Genomic DNA, 20,461 nt, shown 5'->3' on the forward strand with positions numbered 1-20,461 from the left:
TGATGCTCTGACAGTCCCTCTAGATGAAGGTGAGGGAAGCAAGCTGCTTCAAGAGGCGTTGACCCTGCGCTTGAAGGGCTTTGCGCACCGGGTCAGAGTCTGCTGGGTCCATGTTATGGCCAGTTCGTTCTGTCATGAACGGAACAGAGGATAGGACCCAAAAATGCACGACTCCAAAACAAATGGACAGTTTCAAAAAGAGAGGTTTAATATATGGGGAGAGGTCGGTACACAGGCAGGCAATCCAAAAAAGGCAACAGTATCCAAAAACACGAGGCAAAAAGGCGAGGTCGATAATCGGAACAGGGTCTAGTCTTACTGTGACGTGGAAACAAGGAATGCAGGAACACGAACTACAAGGTAAAACGAACTGGCGACGAGAAGGAATGAGACACGAGGTTAAATGCAAGGGTTAATTAGGGTGAACGAGGCACAGGTGGTGAAGATGCTCTCAGGAGCAGGTGTGTATGAAACAGGGGGAACACAAAAACCGGAACACACACCCATGACATTTTGGCTCGCTGTTGAGTTTTTCTCTTTCTGTCGTCGGCGCTTGCGTTGGTTTGGGGACTGGAGTGGGCGCTGGGGACTGTCGGTACGGGGGTGCGGCCGGCCGTTTGCCCTGTAGGCTGTCTCGGTGTTGGCATGGAGGCGTTGTGTTGTTTCGCTCGCCTGGTTGGCTGTGAGTTGGCTTCGCTGGGGCGCCGTGCGGTGTGGGCTGGCGCTTGGGGTGCGTTGGGCGCTGCGCGTTGCGGGGGCCTCCTTTGTGCGGTATAGTTTTGTTCTGGGTGTTGTGCCGGGGCGAGTGGTCATTGATTTTGGCAGGGTTGGGGCCCGGTTTTGTTTGCCTGCGCGTCTTCTTGCATGTTCTTCTTCGTTGGTTCTCACGAGTTCTTCGTTGGTTCTTGCCGGGCTTCTTCTTCTTCGCTGTGGGCGTCGGGGCTGGGGCCGGGGTTTTTGGGTTTGGTCGGTTCCGGGGTGGCCAGGGCGTCGGTCCCATTAGCGCTGCTATATCAGTAGAAATGTTTAAAATCCCGACTTAAGACTCTTTTTCTACTCTTTGGCATTTAGTTAAAGTACATGTAGGCCTGTTTTATTGCCGCTTGTACGATCTTCCCCCCCCCCAGCCCCCCCTCCCATTCGTCTCCTCCTCAGACAAAGGGCTCGGTGACGTTGACCGAATCTGAGGCTGTTGCAGTTTGGGTTGTGCACCAACCAATTGGGACAAGATCTGAGGTGGACCACTTCCCCCGGAGTAGTTTTCATGGAGGATTCTTGCTCCGACCGACCGGGCAGAATCACCGAACAGGTGCGTTTTCTCTTTAAATGGACTTTTATACCATTGTAATGAACATTGTACAGTACCAGACTACGTTATAAATGTTGCCCACTCGACATCTATTGCAGCCTGGTCATCCTGGACGGAGGATCACGACCCCCCCCCCCCCATCTGTGGTCCCTTCTCAGGGTTTCCTTTTTCCCCAAATGGGATTTTGAGTTTTTTCTTGCCCGATTGAGGGGTTTCGATTAGGGGATGTCGTCAATCATTGCCAACTGTGGACCTTTGAAGCCCTTTGAGAGTCTTTTGTGATTAAGGACTATACAAATAAACTTGACTTGACTTGCAGTGATTTTAATTTGCAAAATGTCTTTCGGAACACTTGAGCACATTTGTCATATTTCATTCTTTTCAATGGGGCCCTCTTTGAATGTGCCGTATTGGGGCCCATAATCTGGGACTCCGCCCCTGCTGACGAGGGGTTATTGTACAGTATGTATTGTATACAATACTATTATTTGCTTTTTTATTTAACTGAAATGCCTAAAATGGCCTTGCACAAATAAGGTGAATGCATTCTAAGTCTCATTCTATTCTATATATTTCACATTTTTCCTTTTTTTTTTTTTTTTTTTTTTTTAGGTGCAAATACTTTAGTTGTCCACGAGAGGTCAGGATTTGGCAAATATTACTCTTCAAATCGTTCTGACAGCTACTGCGCATATCATAAACATATCGTGCATCGGATTTTTTTTTGCACCGTAGAAACATCATGAATTGCTAACATTGGTGGATTTTAAGATGTTTAAAGGCAGTAGGTTGTCTCACATTGGTTAATTTTTGTCATTTGCATCTTTAAACGTTCATAAAAAGATGTTTATTCAAAAAATACAATTGTAATAATAATAATAATAATAGTGATTTAAAAAAAACAAAAAAAAACATTGAAGTCAAAACTGTGCTTTTAAAACATTGGTTAATGTAATAATATTGTTTTAATATTTCAATGTTTTAATATATTTTTAAACACATCGAGTATATATGTTTGAACAAAATTTATATGGTGAAAAATATTCCAAAATATGTTTGCAGATATTTTTGAATATTTTAAAATATTTTCAATTCTTTGAATCAAAGATGCATTTAAAAATGTCAACAATATTTTTGAATGCTAACATATTTCTGAAATAAATATCTATAATTTATTTGAATATTTGAAAATATACTCTAATCTTTTAAAACATGTCGAACAATTAGAAACAATATTGTTGAAAATATATAAATATCTTTACCTGTTTAAAAAAAATTATTATATTTTTGTAAATATAAAAAATATCTAAAATAATACTGTCTTAGTAAAGTATGTCTGAAAAACGGCTCATTGAACTGAAGCTCGTTTTCATTCAAAGGGTTCCAAGCGATGTGCTTTTAATTTGAAGGGATCCCCCATGCTATTTCCGGCGTGTTTCCCTGATGCTGGAGTTGGCGTCCATCAGTTCCTCCAGAAAGAAAACGAGACACTTTTCTTTTGCCCACTCGCCAGACACCAAGCGAGGGACTCTGATATGGCTGCGTGAGGATTTATCATCTCTTCACGTATAAGCGTCAAGTGAGTCCACCTTATCGTTATTTTGTGTCGCCATCGAAATGTTAATTGAAAGGTGTTCAAATGAGCATCACTGCGGGGCTTTACTCGTGCGGCTAACTGCAGCCTAGCTGTGTCATCCTGGGAATACTTTTCACAATAAAACCTAGACGCAGTGTCGTTTTCGTCAAAATATCGTCAGTAATATCAAATGATAATGAAACAAAAGGGGTATTTGTGGGGGTTATTGTGAGCTTTAAGGTATTCGTTTAACTTTCAACATGTGACTCGTTGATTCTGGTTGTGAGTCGACTAGGAGCTCGTACAGATGCTCCGCCTGGTTAGACTCGCGTCGTGTATTCATATTTGAAGGAAATAGCCGACCGCTACGCTCATTTCACTGCGGCCGATTTCAGCAGTAGACAACGAGCAGTGAACTTAATATGGCAACAAATACTGCAATGCCACGTTTGGTGCGATTCGCAAGGGGCAACATTTGAAATCTGATGGATTATTTACGGAGTTCGTCGATGACCTAGATGAAGTTTGGAAATTTAGTAATTCAATCACCCCAAAATATTCTTATTGCAATTAAATATGAGCCAAACCACTACAGTGGATTTTATATCAGTAATATTTTTTTTTTTTTTTTTGTTATCGCTATTTTACTTTGAAGCGTCCACTTCCGTCTTCAGCGTCTTAATTCCACCGCGATGGATGTGTTTTGAAAAAAGAAGCACTGCGGTGTTTGTCGTCAGTAAAGCAGCATCCGCAGCGTCGCCCTCCCCCAAGTGATGCTCATCGTCTTTTTTTTTTTTTGGTCATATTTTCTAACACTATAAATGTGCTGGTGATGCAAACGAGCGATGATCCAGGTGGGTAGATGCCCTTGACGGTGGCTGGGAGGAGGAGGAGGAGGAGGAGGAGGAGGAGGCAGGCTGGGCAAACAGGACCAAGTGTGACAACCGTGTGATCCTGGTTGGGTGGAAGGCAAGGCAGGCCGGTAGGGACCCACCCATGCAACCTCTCCAGGTTCATTTCATCCCAGAAGAAGAGGAACAGTCAGAACAGGGATGTCGAAACATTTTCAACAACTGATTATACAGTGGTACCTTGAGATACGAGTGACCCGACATATGAGTTTTTCGAAATACGAGTCATCGTTTGTCCGATTATTTAAAAAAAAAAATTTTTTTTTCGTATTTCGAGCATCTGAACGACAAGCGCTGTATGGTGGCAGCGAACTCAAGAGAACAAACACATAACTGCATTAAAAATGCCCCCACTAGCTTAATGCTAACACATAATGGAAAATGCTATTTATGGGCTAATGATTGGCATCGGTAGTCACAGTGTTGTAATATTTGAACACAAATGGTGGAGCAACACGTAGACAGACAGTATCACAATACTCACAGACATGTTTTTTTATCATCTGCAAAAAACGACTAATATTCCATCCATCCATCCATTTTCTTTACCGCTTATCCTCACAAGGGTCGCAGGCGTGCTGGAGCCTATCCCAGCTATCTTCGGGCGAGAGGCGGGGTACACCCTGAACTGGTCAATCGCAGGGCACATAACAACAAACAACCATTCACACTCACATTCACACCTACGGGCAATTTAGAGTCTTCAATCAGCCCGGAGAAAACCCACGCAGACACGGGGAGAACATGCAAATTCCACACAGGCAGGGTTTGAACCCCGGTCCTCAGAACTGTGAGTACTGTACTACACTGCCACTCGGTGGCCAATGTGGGCACAACACATGGAGCAGTGCAATTAACTGAATTGAAGCATTAAATCATGATGCACAAACTGTTTAATTCTTATTATGTATGACTCTGTTTTTATAAAGTACAATATTATAGAGTGCTATTTTCCTTATTAAATACACATTACAAAATGTTTCTTTGGGGGTGGCTGGAACATGTAACTGGAATTTTCGTCCATTTAAATGAAAAAAGGCGATTTTAGACAGGTGTGTTTGGCGTTGCGAGCGCTGTCACATAACAAATGACATTTGTTTCTCAAGGCGCCACTGTTGTTAGTGTTGTTACCCCCGCGGGGGATTTGGGTGTCGCAACACCCCCACTTTTCCCACACCCACACTTTTTATGTTGCCCTCCCTCCGTTTTTAAAAAAAAAATAAAGTACTGTTGCGGCCCATGTGCAAGGAGGAGATAACTCGGGGTGCAGATAAGCAGGTGTCCTCTCACTTCTTGGCCACACACTTTTCCTCCTCGACACCATGAAAACATTAAGTTTTCAGTGTTGAGGAGGAAAGGTGTTTGGACTACAGAGAGAGGACATCTGGTTTTACAGTAAGTTGACTTGAAGTTGAAAATATGCAAACCCGTTGCCTCAAAAACTGTTAGTTTAATACGGACAGCAGAATCAGCTCATTCGTAGAGGAAGTAAAAAAAAAAAAAAAAAAAAAAGTCGTGTATGTAAAATAGTTTGTTTACGATAATGAAATAATTCACTCATTTCCATTTTATTTATAATTATTTTATTATTATGAATTAACCAATTATTGTATAAAATAAATAAACATGCCAGTCAAAATGTACAATTCCAGATTTTACTATTTCGTAATATTTACTATAAATAAATTAACCATTTATTTAATAAAAAATAAATGTGCAATGTATATGTAAAATTGTTTATTTTACCATTTTTTATTCACAATAAATTAAAAATTTTTTCATGAAATAAATAATGTTAAAAGGTTTTGTAAACCTTTTTGAGTATTTTTCCTTATGTTTCTAGTAAACACTTTTCTCAATTATTTTATACAATTTTAAATGACTAGGTGAACTTTTTTCCTTTACTAATATTTCTATTTTATCATTTCCACTAAATATATGAACAATTATTTTATATGTAGGTGCTACGGTAGACTTTTCACTGTAGTCTTGCTGGAACCGTGTTCCAGTGGAGAGTAACCATCGATGAACGGTAATTTAGCAGGTAGAGTGGGTATTTAGTCCCCCTTATATTTTTCACTCATTTTTTTTATATTGCAGCCATTTGCTAAAATCATTTAAGTTAATTTTTTCCCTCATTACACAGCACCCCATATTGACAGAAAAAAATGGAATTGTTGAATTTTTTTGCGGATTTATAAAAAAAGAAAAACTGAAATATCACACAGCCATAAGTATTCAGACTCTTTGCTCAGTATTTAGTAGAAGCCCCCTTTTGAGCTAATACAGCCGTGAGTCTTTTGGGGAATGATGCAACACGTTTTTCACACCTGGATTTGGGGATCATCTGCCGTTCCTCCTTGCAGATCCTCTCCAGTTCTGTCAGGTTGGATGGTGAACGTTGGTGTGCAGCCATTTTCAGGTCTTTCCAGAGATGCTCAATTGGGTTTAAGTCAGGGCTCTGGCTCGGCCATTCAAAAACAGTCACTGAGTTGTTCAGAAGCCCCCCCTTCAGTATTTTAGCTGTGTGCTTAGGGTCATTGTCTTTTTTGAAGGTGAACGTTATGGCCAGTCTGAGGTTCTGAGTACTCTGGAGAAGGTTTTCGTCCACGATAACCCTGTACTCGGCCGCATTCATCTTTTCTTCGATTGCAACCAGTCTCCCTGTCCCTGCAGCTGAAAAACACCCCCACAGCATGACGCTGCCACCACTATACTTCACTGTTGGGACTGTATTGGACAGTGATGAGCAGTGCCTGATTTTCTGCACACATACCGCTTAGAATTAAGGCCAACAATTTCTATCTTGGTCTCATCAGACCAGAGAATCTTATTTCCAATCATCTTGGAGTCCTTCAGGTGTTTTTTAGCAAACTCCATGCGGGCTTTCATGTATCTTGCACTGAGGGGAGGCTTCCGTAGGGCCACTCTGCCATAAAGCCCCGACTGGTGGAGGGGTGCAGTGATGTTGACTTTCTAGAACTTTCTCCCATCTCCCGACTGCATCTCTGGAGCTCAGCCACAGTGATCTTTAGGTTCTTCTTTACCTCTCTCACCAAGGCTCTTCTCCCCCAGTTACTCAGTTTGGCCGGACGGTCAGCTCTAGGAAGGATTCTAGTCGTCCCAAACGTCTGACATTTAAGGATTATGGAGGCTACTGTGCTCTTAGGAACCTTAAGTGCAGCAGAATTTGTTTTGTAACCTTTGGCCAGATCTGTGCCTTGCCACAATTCTGTCTCTGAGCTCTTCAGGTACTTCCTTTGCGCTGACAAGCGCACACCTCCGAAAACCAGAAATGTGTTAGTACGTTACCGCATACATCAGCCAGCAGGAGGAGCCTGTCGTCAATCTCGAAAGATTATCACCTTAATGTAGACTACAAAAAAAATCTGATATCGTTCAACCCCGAGCATTACAGGCTGAAGTGATGAAAGCATTGCTTTGCCATCGTCCCATGGCATCTTGGTGCCAAGAACTATGTTGAAGTGAATTGAGGAGCTTCCTTTTAGCAACAGCAGGTTTGCTGCCATCTTGCCGCGTCTTGAGGCCAAGGAAGTATGTTGAAGTGAGTTAAGGAGTTTCATTTTAACGCAAGTAGCTCAATCTATAAGCAATTAGAAACCTTTTCAGTGGGGATGCATCAATTACTCACGGATTTTCGCGGCAGGGCTCGGTCTCTATCATTTAAATTATTTATTTATTTATTACACCTGTCCAGTTCAGCAAGCACAGTGGTGGATTTGTATGCCTTTTTATGATCAGCAGCGGGGAAGTTTGAAATACTCCTTCTGTGGTTGTTTGTGTTATGATACTGTATGTGTGTGCCTGGCTTTAGGCAGTGATGCTAGAAGGGCAACGAAATCTTCCACACTACTGAATAATATTGTTCCTACTGTATTTTTCCAAGCTGAAGACGGCATGGCCCTGTGAAGCGTCTACTCGCAGCATCATCACCCGGACCGGACGCTGCGGGCGTTCGTCATGGAGGCCGACTTGTCCGAATTGTCTGCGTCCCTTCGCAAGGAGGACGCCGGTTCCAGCGAGGCGGAGGATCCAGGTACGACCCATCAAAGTCTCAAGACGCAAGAGGAAGCCTCACTGTCTGCTTCGGTCATGGCAGAGGAGAGCACCGAGTTCATCCAGCTCGGCCGCACCGACTCGTCCCTGGCGAGTGATTTCCTGCCCAAGGCTGGCAAGTCGGCGTTGAACCGGCCTGCGGAGAACTCGTCCCCCTCCTCGGCCTCCGCTGGACGCCGCAATAAAACGCTGGCCCGCCGGACCTCGCCACCTGGCTTCCTACCGCGACTTGGCGTGCCCAGTAGGAAGTACCTGGCGCTAATCCTGCAGGACTCTCGGTGCTTCCTGTTCTGCATGTGCTACCTGACGTTCATCCAGTCCCTGATGGTATCGGGCTACCTGAGCAGCGTGATCACGACCATCGAGAAACGTTACAGTCTCCGCAGCTCTGAGTCGGGTCTCCTCGTCAGCTGCTTTGACATCGGCAGCCTCCTGGTCGTGGTGTTCATCAGCTACTTCGGGGGCAGGGGGCAGAGGCCTCGCTGGCTGGCGGTGGGCGGCGTCTTCATCGCAGTGGGTGCCGCCCTTTTCTCACTGCCGCACTTCATCTCACCCGCCTACCAGATCCAGGAGGTCAACTCGTCGTCGGCCAACGAGGGTCTGTGCTTGAGCGTCAACGCCAGCCGCAGAGACCGCGTGGACATGGCGTCCTGCCCGCGGGACCAGGAGGGCAACGAGCACAACCTGTATGTGGCACTCTTCATTGTTGCGCAGATCCTGGTTGGCATGGGCTCCACCCCCATTTACACTCTGGGGCCGACCTACCTGGATGACAACGTCAAGAAGGAGAACGCCTCGCTCTACCTAGGTAAGCTCCCGCCTTCAGATAAGCGAAGGGATTGCCTTGTGGTAGTGGTACGATGAACCCTCACTATTGGTGGGTATCTATCTATCTATCTATCGATCGATCGATCGATCGATCGTTCGTTAATTTTGTTGATGAACATTTTTTTGTCATAGTCAACAACCTATTTTTTTTCTGACAAGGACGAGACGATGACCACATGAAAATGTATTTCCGGGTACTAAAATGATGACGAAGTGTATTGACATTTTTTTGTCAATGAATAAAATTAAAAACGAGACGTAAATGCCTGCCAGAGACGAGATTCATTTAGAACTAATTTTGTTTGAGAGGTGTGAAAAGTTGACGAGAACCAATCAAAACAATGTGTTAAGGAAGTAAATAAGGTAGTTTCTGTTTTGCTTGCCTCCCTCGCCATTTTGAATTATCGACTTATCGTTTGATAAATAAAATGGACATAGACAAGGAATCGTTTTTTCTGGACTCGATAAATTGTCATTGTTGTGGTGACCAACACGCGGCTCACGCAGCAAGCCGACGGCAAGTTGGACAGCTCCACTGCAAAGTTGCCTGCTACTAGTGGCTAGACTAGTACGTATTAACCACTAGTGGGCTCGTGGACCGGCAGAGGACTGGCGAATCGGCGTTGGCTCCGTCCAATACTCCACAGCCTTACTCGATGCGCCGCGTGTCGCTCCACACAACACAGACACTTAAGGCAAAGTTAACTGTTTATTACGTCCACTAGCCCACGAGCGAAGGAACTAAACAGCTCGCTTGATCACGGCGACATCGTTTAAAACGTCAGCTGCCTCGCTTGGAGTTGTTGTGTGTGGGTCCCTACACAACACGCACACACACACACACAAAGTTTGTTTATTAACCATAACTGCAGTGGCACAGGTTATTTAGCCATTAGTTGACTACAGCGAACATATTTTTTTGACAGGTGAAGGTCTGTCTACAGCGCCTTCAGCGGACACACCCACACAGTCCCGCAGCATGAGGGCGGGGCCTTATTTTCTTGATTTCTGAGCCTTATTTTACATACATCGGGATTATTATTTTTTTTGTTATAATTTTTTTATTATGCATTCAAATTTGGTGGGCTTTTTAAAAACACTGTGGTGTGTGAAATTTGCAAGAAATTTTTCTGGCCTCTTTAGTGGGTTAATGACTAAACCTCCGCCAAATGTTTCATACTTGTTTAAGTGTTTAACGCGTGCCGTTATTCGCCGAATACCTCACCTGTTCACTGTTGCGTTCAGACCAAAGCAGCAAAAGGATTACTTTGGTGTCATCCGGTTGCATCTATGTTGAAATAACTTGAGGATGAATTTTTGAAAGTGTGTGGTAATAATCTGTCCTGCTGGGTTTTGTGTGAAAGGCACACAGGCTGATCTTCCGTTCCGGCTTTGTTGCACTCATTGTGCGTAAACTTTGTGTGAAAGAGGATTTGGTGAGCAGTGCTTTGCTTACTTCGCTGTGAATAGTTGTCTGTTCCTCAATTCAAATCATGAACCTTTAAAGCCCCCAATCCAAGCCCATCCTACTCCTTCTCACCCGCTTTGGATTTGGCACGTCTGGCCTGGTATTGTCGCCCCAGTGCCCTCAAACAAGCTGAAGATTAATCAGAGCAACAAATTAGAGTGGGATTCTCTGTGTGTGTGAGTGAGTCTGTGAGTGTGTGTGTGTGTGTGTGCGTGAGTGAGTTTGTGTGAGTGAGTGAGAGCCGAAAGGGAAACTTGTGTGCATTCCTGAACACGAGATGACAAGGAGAAGTGGCACACTGTCTTTTCTATGGACTACGAGCAATGTGCTGTGTAAATCCAAATCAGAATCCTTCACTGGCCAAGTATGTGAAAACGCACAAAGAATTTGTCTCCGGTAGTTGGAGTCATTTGCCCTCCTCCCGGTATTGATAGCTAGATAGCCAGATAGGTACTTATTCCTCTCATGGAAATGCATGCGGTCAGCTTCACACCTCCACTTTTTGCTGTTGTTTTTGAGCAGACAGACTGGAATCACTTCTTGTATACTCTAATTAAACCAACTGTTGCAATTCACAATTAAAGTTGCAAAATAGGGGTGTCCCGATCCGATCTTCGAGATCGGAAATCAGTCCGATGTCAGCAAAAAATGGAAAAGTTTATTTATTTCCATAATTCCATTAAAAAAAAAAAAATTACTTTCATAGATTATAGATTCAGGCTCCACAATTTAAACAATTTCAAGGATTTATTTGTTTTTACATAATTTGGGCTTCCAGCTCATAAAACCCACGAAAGCAGGAATTCAAAAAATTAGAATAGAGTGAAGAAATCAGCCCAAATTGTGCAGGCCACAAATGCTTTAAACTGAGTGTCACACACTAATCATCTACTAACCTCAAAGCACCTGCACAGGTTTCTCTCATTAAATTGGTTGAGTTTGGTTCAATTGGGTTCTCAGTTGGGTTCAACATGGGGAAGACTGCAGATTTGACAACTGGCCAGAAGACCATCCTTAATACCCTCCACAGGATGGGTAAGCCACAAAGGTTCATCGCTAAGGAGGCTGGCTCTTCACAGTGTGCTGTGTCCAAGCATATCAATGGAAAGTCTAGTGGAAGGACAAAATGTGGCAGGAGAAGATGAACCAGTAAAAGAGATGACCGTGGGCTTCATCTTATTTTCAAACCGAGAAGATTCAAGAAGCTAGCAGAGATCGAGAGAGAGTGGAATGAGGCGGGAGTCACAGCTTCAAAAACCACCACATTCAGACGCATCAGGGAGATGGGCTACAACTGTCGGGTTCCTCGGGTCAAGCCGTTTCTGAGCCTGAGCCAACGTAGGAAGTGTCTCAACTGGGCCAAGGAGAAGAAGGACTGGACTGTTGGCCAGTGGTCCAAGGTCCTCTTTTCTGATGAATGTAAAGTGTGCCTTTCATTCGTGAATCAAGGTCCAGGGGTTTGTAGGAAGACTGGTGAAGAACAGAACCCAAGCTGGTTGAGATCCAGTGTGAAATATCCACAGTCAGTCATGATTTGGGGTGCAATGTCCAGAGCAGGTGTTGGTAAACTCTGCTTTCTTAAATCCAAGCTCTACCAGAATGTTTTAGAGGACTTCATGATTCCTTCTGCTGAGGATCTGTATGGAGATGCAGATTTCATCTTCCAGCAGAACCTGGACCCTGCCCATACCACCAGAAGCACCAAAACCTGGTTTTATGCACATGCCATCACAGTGCTTGACTGACCAACCAACTCGCCAGATCTAAACCCCATTGAGAATCTATGGGGTATTATCAAGAGGAAAATGAGGGGCACCAGACCCAAAAACAAAAAAGAACTGACACCAAGCATCAAGGAAATTTTGGCTTCCATAACAAGCAAAGGGATTCCCAACCAAGTATTGATGATTAACATCGTTTTAAAAGTACCATATTTTGATTGATTTAATGTCACCCTAATTCCCTTCTTTCTTTCTTTTTTTTCTACAAAAACTGCGAAGTAAATGGTGATTTCTTCACACTATTCTAATTTTTTGAATTCCTGATTTTGTGGGTTTTATGAGCTGGAAGCCCAAATTATGTAAAAATAAATTAATAAATACTTGAAATAGTTTTAATTGTGGTCCCTGAATCTATAATCTATGAAAGTTTAACTTTTTGAATGGAATTATGGAAATAAATAAACCTTTCCACTATATTCAAATTTTGTACTAGCAAGGAGTAAGAGTGAATTTTGCTTGCTTAAAGTCATTCATTGGCACTCCAGTTGAAATTCACTCGAAAACCAAACAGACATAAAACAATTACACCTATTGAATGTTCAAATACATCACAGACTTCATGTCTTTCTTCGTTTTTGTTCAGAAAAATTGCTAGCTCAAAGCGAACACACAATGAATGAAAAAACAGTGACGAGCTAACAAAAATGACCCCTGACCTTCATGGCACTTATATCTCTCAGAATCAGAATCAGAATCATCTTTATTTGCCAAGTATGTCCAAAAACACACACAGAATTTGTCTCCGGTAGTTGGAGCCGCTCTAGTACGACAACAGACAGTCAATTTACAGAACACTTTGGAGACAGAAAGACATTAACAAAAAAAAAAAAAAAAACAGTCACTGAGCAGTAAAGGGTTGCTAGTTATCTGGTAATGCCGGCACATTTTTATTCTTTATTTATTTTTATTTTTTTTGACAATTGTGCAAAAAGATGCAAAGTCCTCTAGCACTTAGAGCACTTCGAATGACTAATATTTCAATAGTCTGGTGCAATGACCATTGTGCAAAGGGCGCTGAGACTTCAAGGAGTGTATGCGGTTTAAAGTGACGAGTAGTGCGATAGTCTGGGACTGTTGGTTGTGCAAATGTTACAGATACTCCTCAATCAGTGTGCAAATGGAGCAGATGCTACTCTGGCATGAGTGGCCAGTATATGCAATACATAATACATAATTGGCCCCACAGAAATGTGACAACGAACTCAAGTCAAAAAATTGCCACCATGTTGTAATGGAATTGTAGGTTAGGTGTTTAAGAAGTTGATCGCAAGAAAGAAGAAGCTGTTGGAATGTCTACTAGTTCTAGTTTGCATTGATCGGTAGCGCCTACCTGAGGGAAGGAGCTGGAAGAGCTGGTGACCGGGGTGCGGAGGGTCCGAGAGGATTTTGCACGCCCTTGTCTTAGTTCTGGCAGCGTGCAAGTCCTCAAGGGTGGGTAGGGGGGTACCGACAATCCTTTCAGCAGTTTTGATTGTCCGTTGTAGTCGGACTTTGTCCTTTTTTGTAGCAGCACCAAACCAGACTGTGATGGAAGAACACAGGACTGATTCGATGACCGCTGTGTAGAACTGTCTCAGCAGCTCCGGTGGCAGGCCGTGCTTTCTCAGAAGCCGCAGGAAGTACATCCTCTGCTGGGCCTTTTTGAGGACGGAGTTGATGTTGGTCGCCCACTTCAGGTCCTGAGAGATTGTAATTCCCAGGAACTTGAAGGTCTCGACGGTTGACACAAGGCAGCTGGACAACGTGAGGGGCAGCTATGGCGAAGGATGCCTCCTGAAGTCCATGATCATCTCTAGAGTCTTGAGCATGTTCAGCTCCAGGTTGTGTCAGCCGCACCACAGCTCCAGCCACTCCGCTTCCTGTCGATATGCAGACTCGTCACCGTCCTTGATGAGGCCGATGACAGTGGTGTCATCTGCAAACTTCAGGAGTTTGATAGTCTGGTGCGCTGAGGTGCAGTCGTTCGTGTAGAGAGAGAAGAGCAGCGGAGAGAGGACACAACCTTGGGGTGCCCCAGTGCTGATGCTGCGTGTGGATGAGGTGGCCTCCCCCAGCCTCACCTGCTGTGTCCTGCCCGTCAGAAAGCTGTAAATCCACTGGCAGATGGCAGTTGAGACGCTGAGCTGGAGAAGCTTGGATGAAAGGAGTTAAGGGATGATGGTGTTGAACGCTGAGCTGAAGTCCACGAACAGGATCCTCACATAGGTCCCTGCACTGTCGAGGTGTTCTAGGATGAAGTGCAGTCCCATGTTGACTGTATCATCCGCAGACCTGTTCGCTTGGTAGACAAACTGCAGGGGGTCCAGCAGGGGACCTGTGACACTCTTGAGGTGGTCCAGGATGAGACGTTCAAAGGACTTCATGACCACAGATGTCAAAGCGACAGGCCTGTAGTCATTTAATAATGAATATCAGTTCACAAACGCTATATGTTCATATAGCGTTTGTGAACTAACATACAAAAGAACATGCAAAAGAGGAATATAACAATATTCTCAGGCATACTGTATATTCTTCAAACTCTGTGGAAAAACGAGCTGTATTAAAAATATTCGTTCGTGACTTGGACTTTCTTTGTTACTGCGTTGTGTCTCATTGTGTGCACCATATTGCCCCTGAGAGGTCAGGACGTGCACAGCAGGAGCAGCGAATTGAAAAAAACTATACCCAGGCCTGCATGCATTGCCGCACGTGGAGAGAGCAAATGCTGTTGCCACCATATACTGACAGCAAAAAATAATAATAATACTGAATTCTCCGTGAATTGGTATTTTTCACGTTAAAAATATAATTTGTATTGATTATTTATTGAGGTTATTTTCCATGTTTTTTTTTTTTTTATTAATCTATTCCAATGTAGAATATGCTTAAGTTAAGCAGTGGTTATGTTGCACTTTAAATATATTTTTGTTATTGGTTTTATTGAAGTTATTTTTCAGGATCTTCTAATATAATTTTTTATTTATTGTATTCAGTTGTAGTACATTCTTATTTTTAAAGTTACTATATGTAACCCACTGGTTAATAATAAATGGGTCAGTTTTTCTCATATTTACTTTTGCTGATTATTGTTCTCTGTTTGAGTAATATCACTTGATCAAGCCTTTTCTAACATTCCATACGACAAAATAAGTAAAGTATGTATGATTATTGCTCATATGGGATTGGACCGATATCGACCAGAACTCAATGCTGCAATATCGGTATCTGATTGGAAGTTGGATCGGGACATCCCGAGTGCAAAAAACACATTGAAACAATATATATTGTCATATATATGCAATGTTGACAATATACAATATCCCAAAAAGTTTACATCAGAATTGTGACGAGGTGGAAAAAGCTGGGAAAAATTCCTGATACTTCCAGTGTGTCAAGTTTGTAGGAATGAGGCAGTGACCCTGGTGAATAGACAAACAATGGACTTCTTCTTGCTCTAAAAGTCACCTGAGAGAGTTTAGCTCAACTGGAAAATGTCAGCATTCCGACGCTGGGATGCAGGAATCCTGTTTGATTGATGTTGCATTCAGGGACCTACCTCTTTTGTAACTGAACAGCAACTAGAGTCAAGTTTTCATTAAAACTCTTCACTCTGCCTATTGTTGTCTTTCCCGCGAATGACTTTCTTCTGGCTTCTGATAGGCTAAAATAGTCTTACAGGTTGAGTTTAGAGCACCACGATTGGTGAACTTGCAGTAAATGTAATTCTTCGTGCCACTATCCTAAGCCCCTTTAACACTGGCCGTCAGTCCGTTTTTATCTTTGTCACTGTTCAGTGTGGGTTAAAGTTAGGTCCCAACTCGGAATGACGGGTTTAAGTCAACCTGAAAATTTGGTGGTTTTGGAGGTTGTAAAAAAAAACAAAAAACATTTGACTCTTCTGTAACCGAACATCAACTCCAGTTGATGTAAGCATTTCCGTTAAAGCTCTACAATGTGAAAGGGGCTATTGTTGTTGTTCAGGCTTCTGATTGGCTAAAATGGTCGTGTTTTTGGCTTTGTCCTGATTCCTTGTTTGGTGTGAAAGGTACCAACTCGGAATGAAGGGTTTAAGTCAACGAGCAAATGTTCGATGTCTGGTTAGCACGTCTGCCTCACAGTTCTGAGGACCTGGGTTCAAATCCAGCCTCGCCTGTGTGGAGTATGCATGTTCTCCCCGTGCCTGTGTGGGTTTTCTCGGGGTAATTTTTTCGATAAAGTGAATATTGTGACATCCCTACATATGACGATAATTTTTTTCATACGCTGGCCCGATCGGGAATGTTGTATGTTTTGCTAGCTTCATCCATCCATTTTCTGGAGCATATCTTAGCCGACTCTGGCCGAGAGCCAGGGTACGCCCTGAACTGGTCACCAGCTAATCGTAGCTTTTGCTAGCTTGCCCGTGACCTAACGACCCTTTTTTCATATATGAGTCAAACATTCCTTTAGTTGAAACACATATGAGCACAGGCCCGCTTTGTAAGAGTCATAAAAGTCGCTCTGTTTGGGACACATGCTTCACGTCATGGTGGCAACTGGCAACAGTGGTGTGTTGGGATGTATATTGTGGATGGAATAAATAATAAAAAGCCACAAATTAAGATATGAATATTTTCTCTCACTGTGTGACACCACGACCTGATTGGTCCACTGATGCATTGAGACCAGTGCCACCTGCTGCAGTTGATGTGTCCTTTCGCCTCCCTCTGTATATTTGGTGCTGACAGAGTGGAGCATCTCACTGCACCGTTTTTAAATATTAATATCGCTCTTATTTTTACAGCCTGCTCAAGGTTTCATATAAATAGATAATACACGTAATTAATAAGTCAAGTGTGGCATAAGAATTTGTGTTTGTGTCAGGAGAACAAGATGCTTAAAGTGGGCAAATAAGCTCAGAATTATGCAGTGATGCGTGCGTGCGAGTGTGTGCAATTACTCATAGCAGTCTTGACATGCTGCAGCCATTTTTGCACAGTTACGCACTTGATTGGAGAACTTAGCATGATGACTCATTAATATGCAACACGTACCCTCGCTGGTCAGATCATTAGGAACGCCTACACAAGCGCTGTAGAAAGAGTTGTGCCTTTTCCAAGCGATGAGATGAGATGTACATGATTATTACTTAACTTATTTTGTGACTTTTGTGCGTATGATTTAGTGATTTTTGTGACCGTGATATTTTCTGGTGTGTGTGTGTGTGTGTGTGTGTGAGAGAGAGAGATTGAGAGATTCTGTGACTTGTGTTTGAGATTTTATGACTACTGTGAGGTTTTGACTTGTGTGTGTATGAGATTTTGTGACTAGTGAAATTTAGTTGATTGAGATTTTGTGACGTGTGTGATTTTGTTACGTGATCGTGAGATTTTGATTTTGCGTTTGTGTGATTTTGTGATTTATTTGTGTGTATGCGTGATTTTGTGAGCTTCTGTGTTGTGTGTGTGAGAAATTTTCATGTGTGTGTGAGATTTTGTGATGTGTGTGTTAAATTTTTTAACGTGTGGGATTATGTGACTCGAGTGTAAGATTTTGACACGTATGTGTGTTTGTGTGATTTTGTAACGTGTGTGTAAGTGAGAAATATTGACTTATGGGGGCGAGTTTGAGACTAGTGTGTGAGTTTGTTACTTGTATGTGTGTGAGATTTTGTTATTAATGTGAGATTTTACATGAGATTTTGTGACTAAAGTAGGAGACTTGTGTTAGAGATTGTGTGTATGAGATTTTGTTACTTGTGCGTGTGTGAGAATTTGTGACGCGTGTGTGTGCCAGATTTTGTGATGTGCATCTGCGCATGAGATTTTGTGAACGGATTAAAGGCATTTCAATGGGGAAAATTCATTTCATATGAGTAAATGGAGTTATGAGATGAGTCATGGAACGAATAAAAGGCGCAAGGTACCACTTTATCGCAAATGTTACAGATATAAGGTGAGATTTCTGGGCCTTCCTGACGGTGGCGCCGCGTTGGAAAGTGTTAAGGAGACGAGTGCTGTGTCAGCGTGTTGCTGTGACAACGTACAACATTCCATTGTGTCTGGCCCCTTTCATGTCTGTCTACCGTCTCACTGGCTCCGTGATGACCGGTCGCGCGCTCAGCAAAAAAAAATAAATAAATAAATAAACCTCTCGCAGCTTTGAGCTTTCATCTCCACAATAATGGTCGCAGTTATTACCTCCACCAAAGAGTCCTTCATTTCCATTTTCATTTCAATTTTTTTATAGCATCCTCCATGCAAATGAGCAGATCAATATACATACGAAGCTGGTGGTAACAGAGAGAGAGAGAGAGAGAGAAATAAAGAAACAAAAAAAAAAGTGAGGAAAAAAGGGGAAAGAAAAAAGGAAAAGATGGAGGTGGGGTTCCTTCCTCATGGCAATGCATGCAATCAGCTTCACACAATAATAATCACGATCATTTTGATTGATATTGAAATCATGATTAATTAACACAATCTTTTATTTCAAAACTTTGTATTGATTCAACTCTCAAAACTCAAATTTAACTACAACTTACAACAAGTATTTGTATTATAATAACAAGTAAAATAATATTAGATATTTTATATAAGGTTTTTAAGAAAAATAAATACATTAGTGACGAAATGATGAGAATGGAGCTTCCAGGCAAGCGAGTTAGTTACCGAAGAGAAGGTTGATAGATGGAGTGAGGGAAGACATGAGGGCAGTTGGATGCAGGAGATCGGCTTACATGGAAAAGGATGACACGCTGTGGCGACCCCTAAAGGGACAAGCCAAAAGGAAAAGTAGAAGATGGCTAAGAGCGTGTCAATTCTTTTAGCCGTATTGTCTGTTATAGCTGTCTAAAAAAAAAAATAATCTGGCATTTAGCAAATAAAAATAATTGTGTTAATCTTAACTGACCTAAAAGAGGAAAGGTTTGTCTGATTTCATGTCACAGTCAGGAAAAAAAAAACAGTGACTTTTTATACAGTCAATGACTGTGTCTGCTGTTCCTAAAAAAAATTTTTTTAAAAAAGGAGTAGAAGAAAGTCACGATATAACCTTAATAAACTTGTTTTTCACAGATTAGGAAGAATATATGCAAGTGAATATTATTATATTACCTGTCTGTATGTGTTACTACGGCGTTTGTGTGGGAATATTCGTTATTTGAAGGTAAATCCCTTCCGTGACCAAATGCTAATAGTAACTAGCTTGTCACTAGGGTTTTCCATTGACTGCTAGCATTAAGGTGGCGATTTCTAAAACCAGGTGTGTCTTGTATTTAAATATAAAATGAGTGTGATTATTTTTGTTTGCCGCTTAGTTGTAAAGGAAACTCCAACTGGGGTGTCAATAAACAGTTTATATATATATATATATTATATATATATATAAATATTTTAATAATTTTGTCATTGCTATATTCTCCTAAGCAGTATTATTAATTTGTGCAATCGCAATGCCTTGATTTTAGTGAGGTTACTCCAGAGTCATCGCCACGAATGCAATTGGTCTAATAATTTTTCAAAGGGGCTTAGATAATACAGTATAAAGAAGCTAAATACGGAATAATCACTAAAACTTAACGTATTATATCATTAATTTCTTGGCCATTACAAGTTCTGACAGGGCCACCACAACTTGGCCACCACTCAACAAAGCTTAACGTTGGAACCTGTTGTCCATATGTGCCCCGACATTGACTAGCGACCAGTCTGTTGTTTGTCTACATGTGCCCTGACATTGTCATGGCCAGGCTTGACCACCGTCGTTGCGATGCACGGTTGCATCTGCCTCGACTTGTCATGCCCGCCGTGATTGTTGGCCAGGATCCCGCTTTTATCCTGTCACGTTGCATAACTCAACCCGCGTTTTCCCTCTCCTCCATTGGAATGAAGGATTATCTGGCCCCTCGGAAAGCCCACAATCCCCGTCTCTGTGTGCGTTTGTGTGTGTGTGTGTGTGTGTGTGTGTGTGCACTTCATCGTCCTCCTTTGATGATGAGGTAATGAGACGCCTGTGCAGGGAATATGTGTCCCGACGATGAGTAAGGGAACTGATTCCGGCATTCCTGGAATACCTTGATGATTGTGCACATGCAGCATCTTTGGCCACTTCATGAGGGAAGCATACACTACCTGTCAAGTCATGTAGTTGTTTGTAGTAGTAGTAGTAGTAGTAGTAATGGTAGTCGCTGGAGATGTAGTTGTAAAAGAAGACTTTATTGATCCCACAGCAGGAAAATTCACTGGTTACAGAAACAAAAGATAATATACAATATGAAAAGAACCATCATTATCAAAATGAGCTCAGCTAACATCCTTCTGTCTTCCAACTCCTGGATGGAGTCCATTTAGCAGCTCAGGACAGAGTTAGCATTCTTACTCGCTTGGTTAGGGCTCTTCCGATCTCTGTCTGTGATCCTTCCTTCCCTCCACACAATGACAAAAACAATCCCGAAGCCACCAGTGTCATCAAAGGTCCCGGGCGAGGCCCTGCTCATGTCGATGGACCTCAGCCTCCTCAGCAAGTGGAGGCGACTCTGGCCCTTCTTGTACA

General features: G+C 42.5%; 1 protein-coding gene across 4 annotated transcripts in view; it reads left to right on the forward strand.

Annotated features, from left to right (window-relative positions):
• Nucleotides 1-2,749: 2,749 nt before the first annotated feature.
• The window catches only part of LOC133489165 (solute carrier organic anion transporter family member 5A1-like), a 34,100-nt gene continuing 16,388 nt past the window's right edge, over nucleotides 2,750-20,461 (forward strand). The window contains exons 1-3 of one of the 4 annotated variants that reach the window (XM_061797995.1): nucleotides 2,750-2,888; nucleotides 7,704-7,853; nucleotides 7,917-8,681. In XM_061797995.1, coding sequence (XP_061653979.1) covers nucleotides 7,778-7,853; nucleotides 7,917-8,681 — 841 coding nt within the window. In that variant the 5' untranslated portion in view covers nucleotides 2,750-2,888; nucleotides 7,704-7,777. Of the gene's footprint in view, nucleotides 2,889-3,581; nucleotides 3,740-5,109; nucleotides 5,192-7,703; nucleotides 8,682-20,461 lie in introns of those variants that run through there. The other 3 variants (XM_061797990.1, XM_061797991.1, XM_061797994.1) reach the window with 3 other exon arrangements.

This window comes from Phyllopteryx taeniolatus, chromosome 14, assembly GCF_024500385.1.
Source record: "Phyllopteryx taeniolatus isolate TA_2022b chromosome 14, UOR_Ptae_1.2, whole genome shotgun sequence".
In the NCBI taxonomy this organism is placed as follows: Eukaryota; Metazoa; Chordata; class Actinopteri; order Syngnathiformes; family Syngnathidae; genus Phyllopteryx; species Phyllopteryx taeniolatus.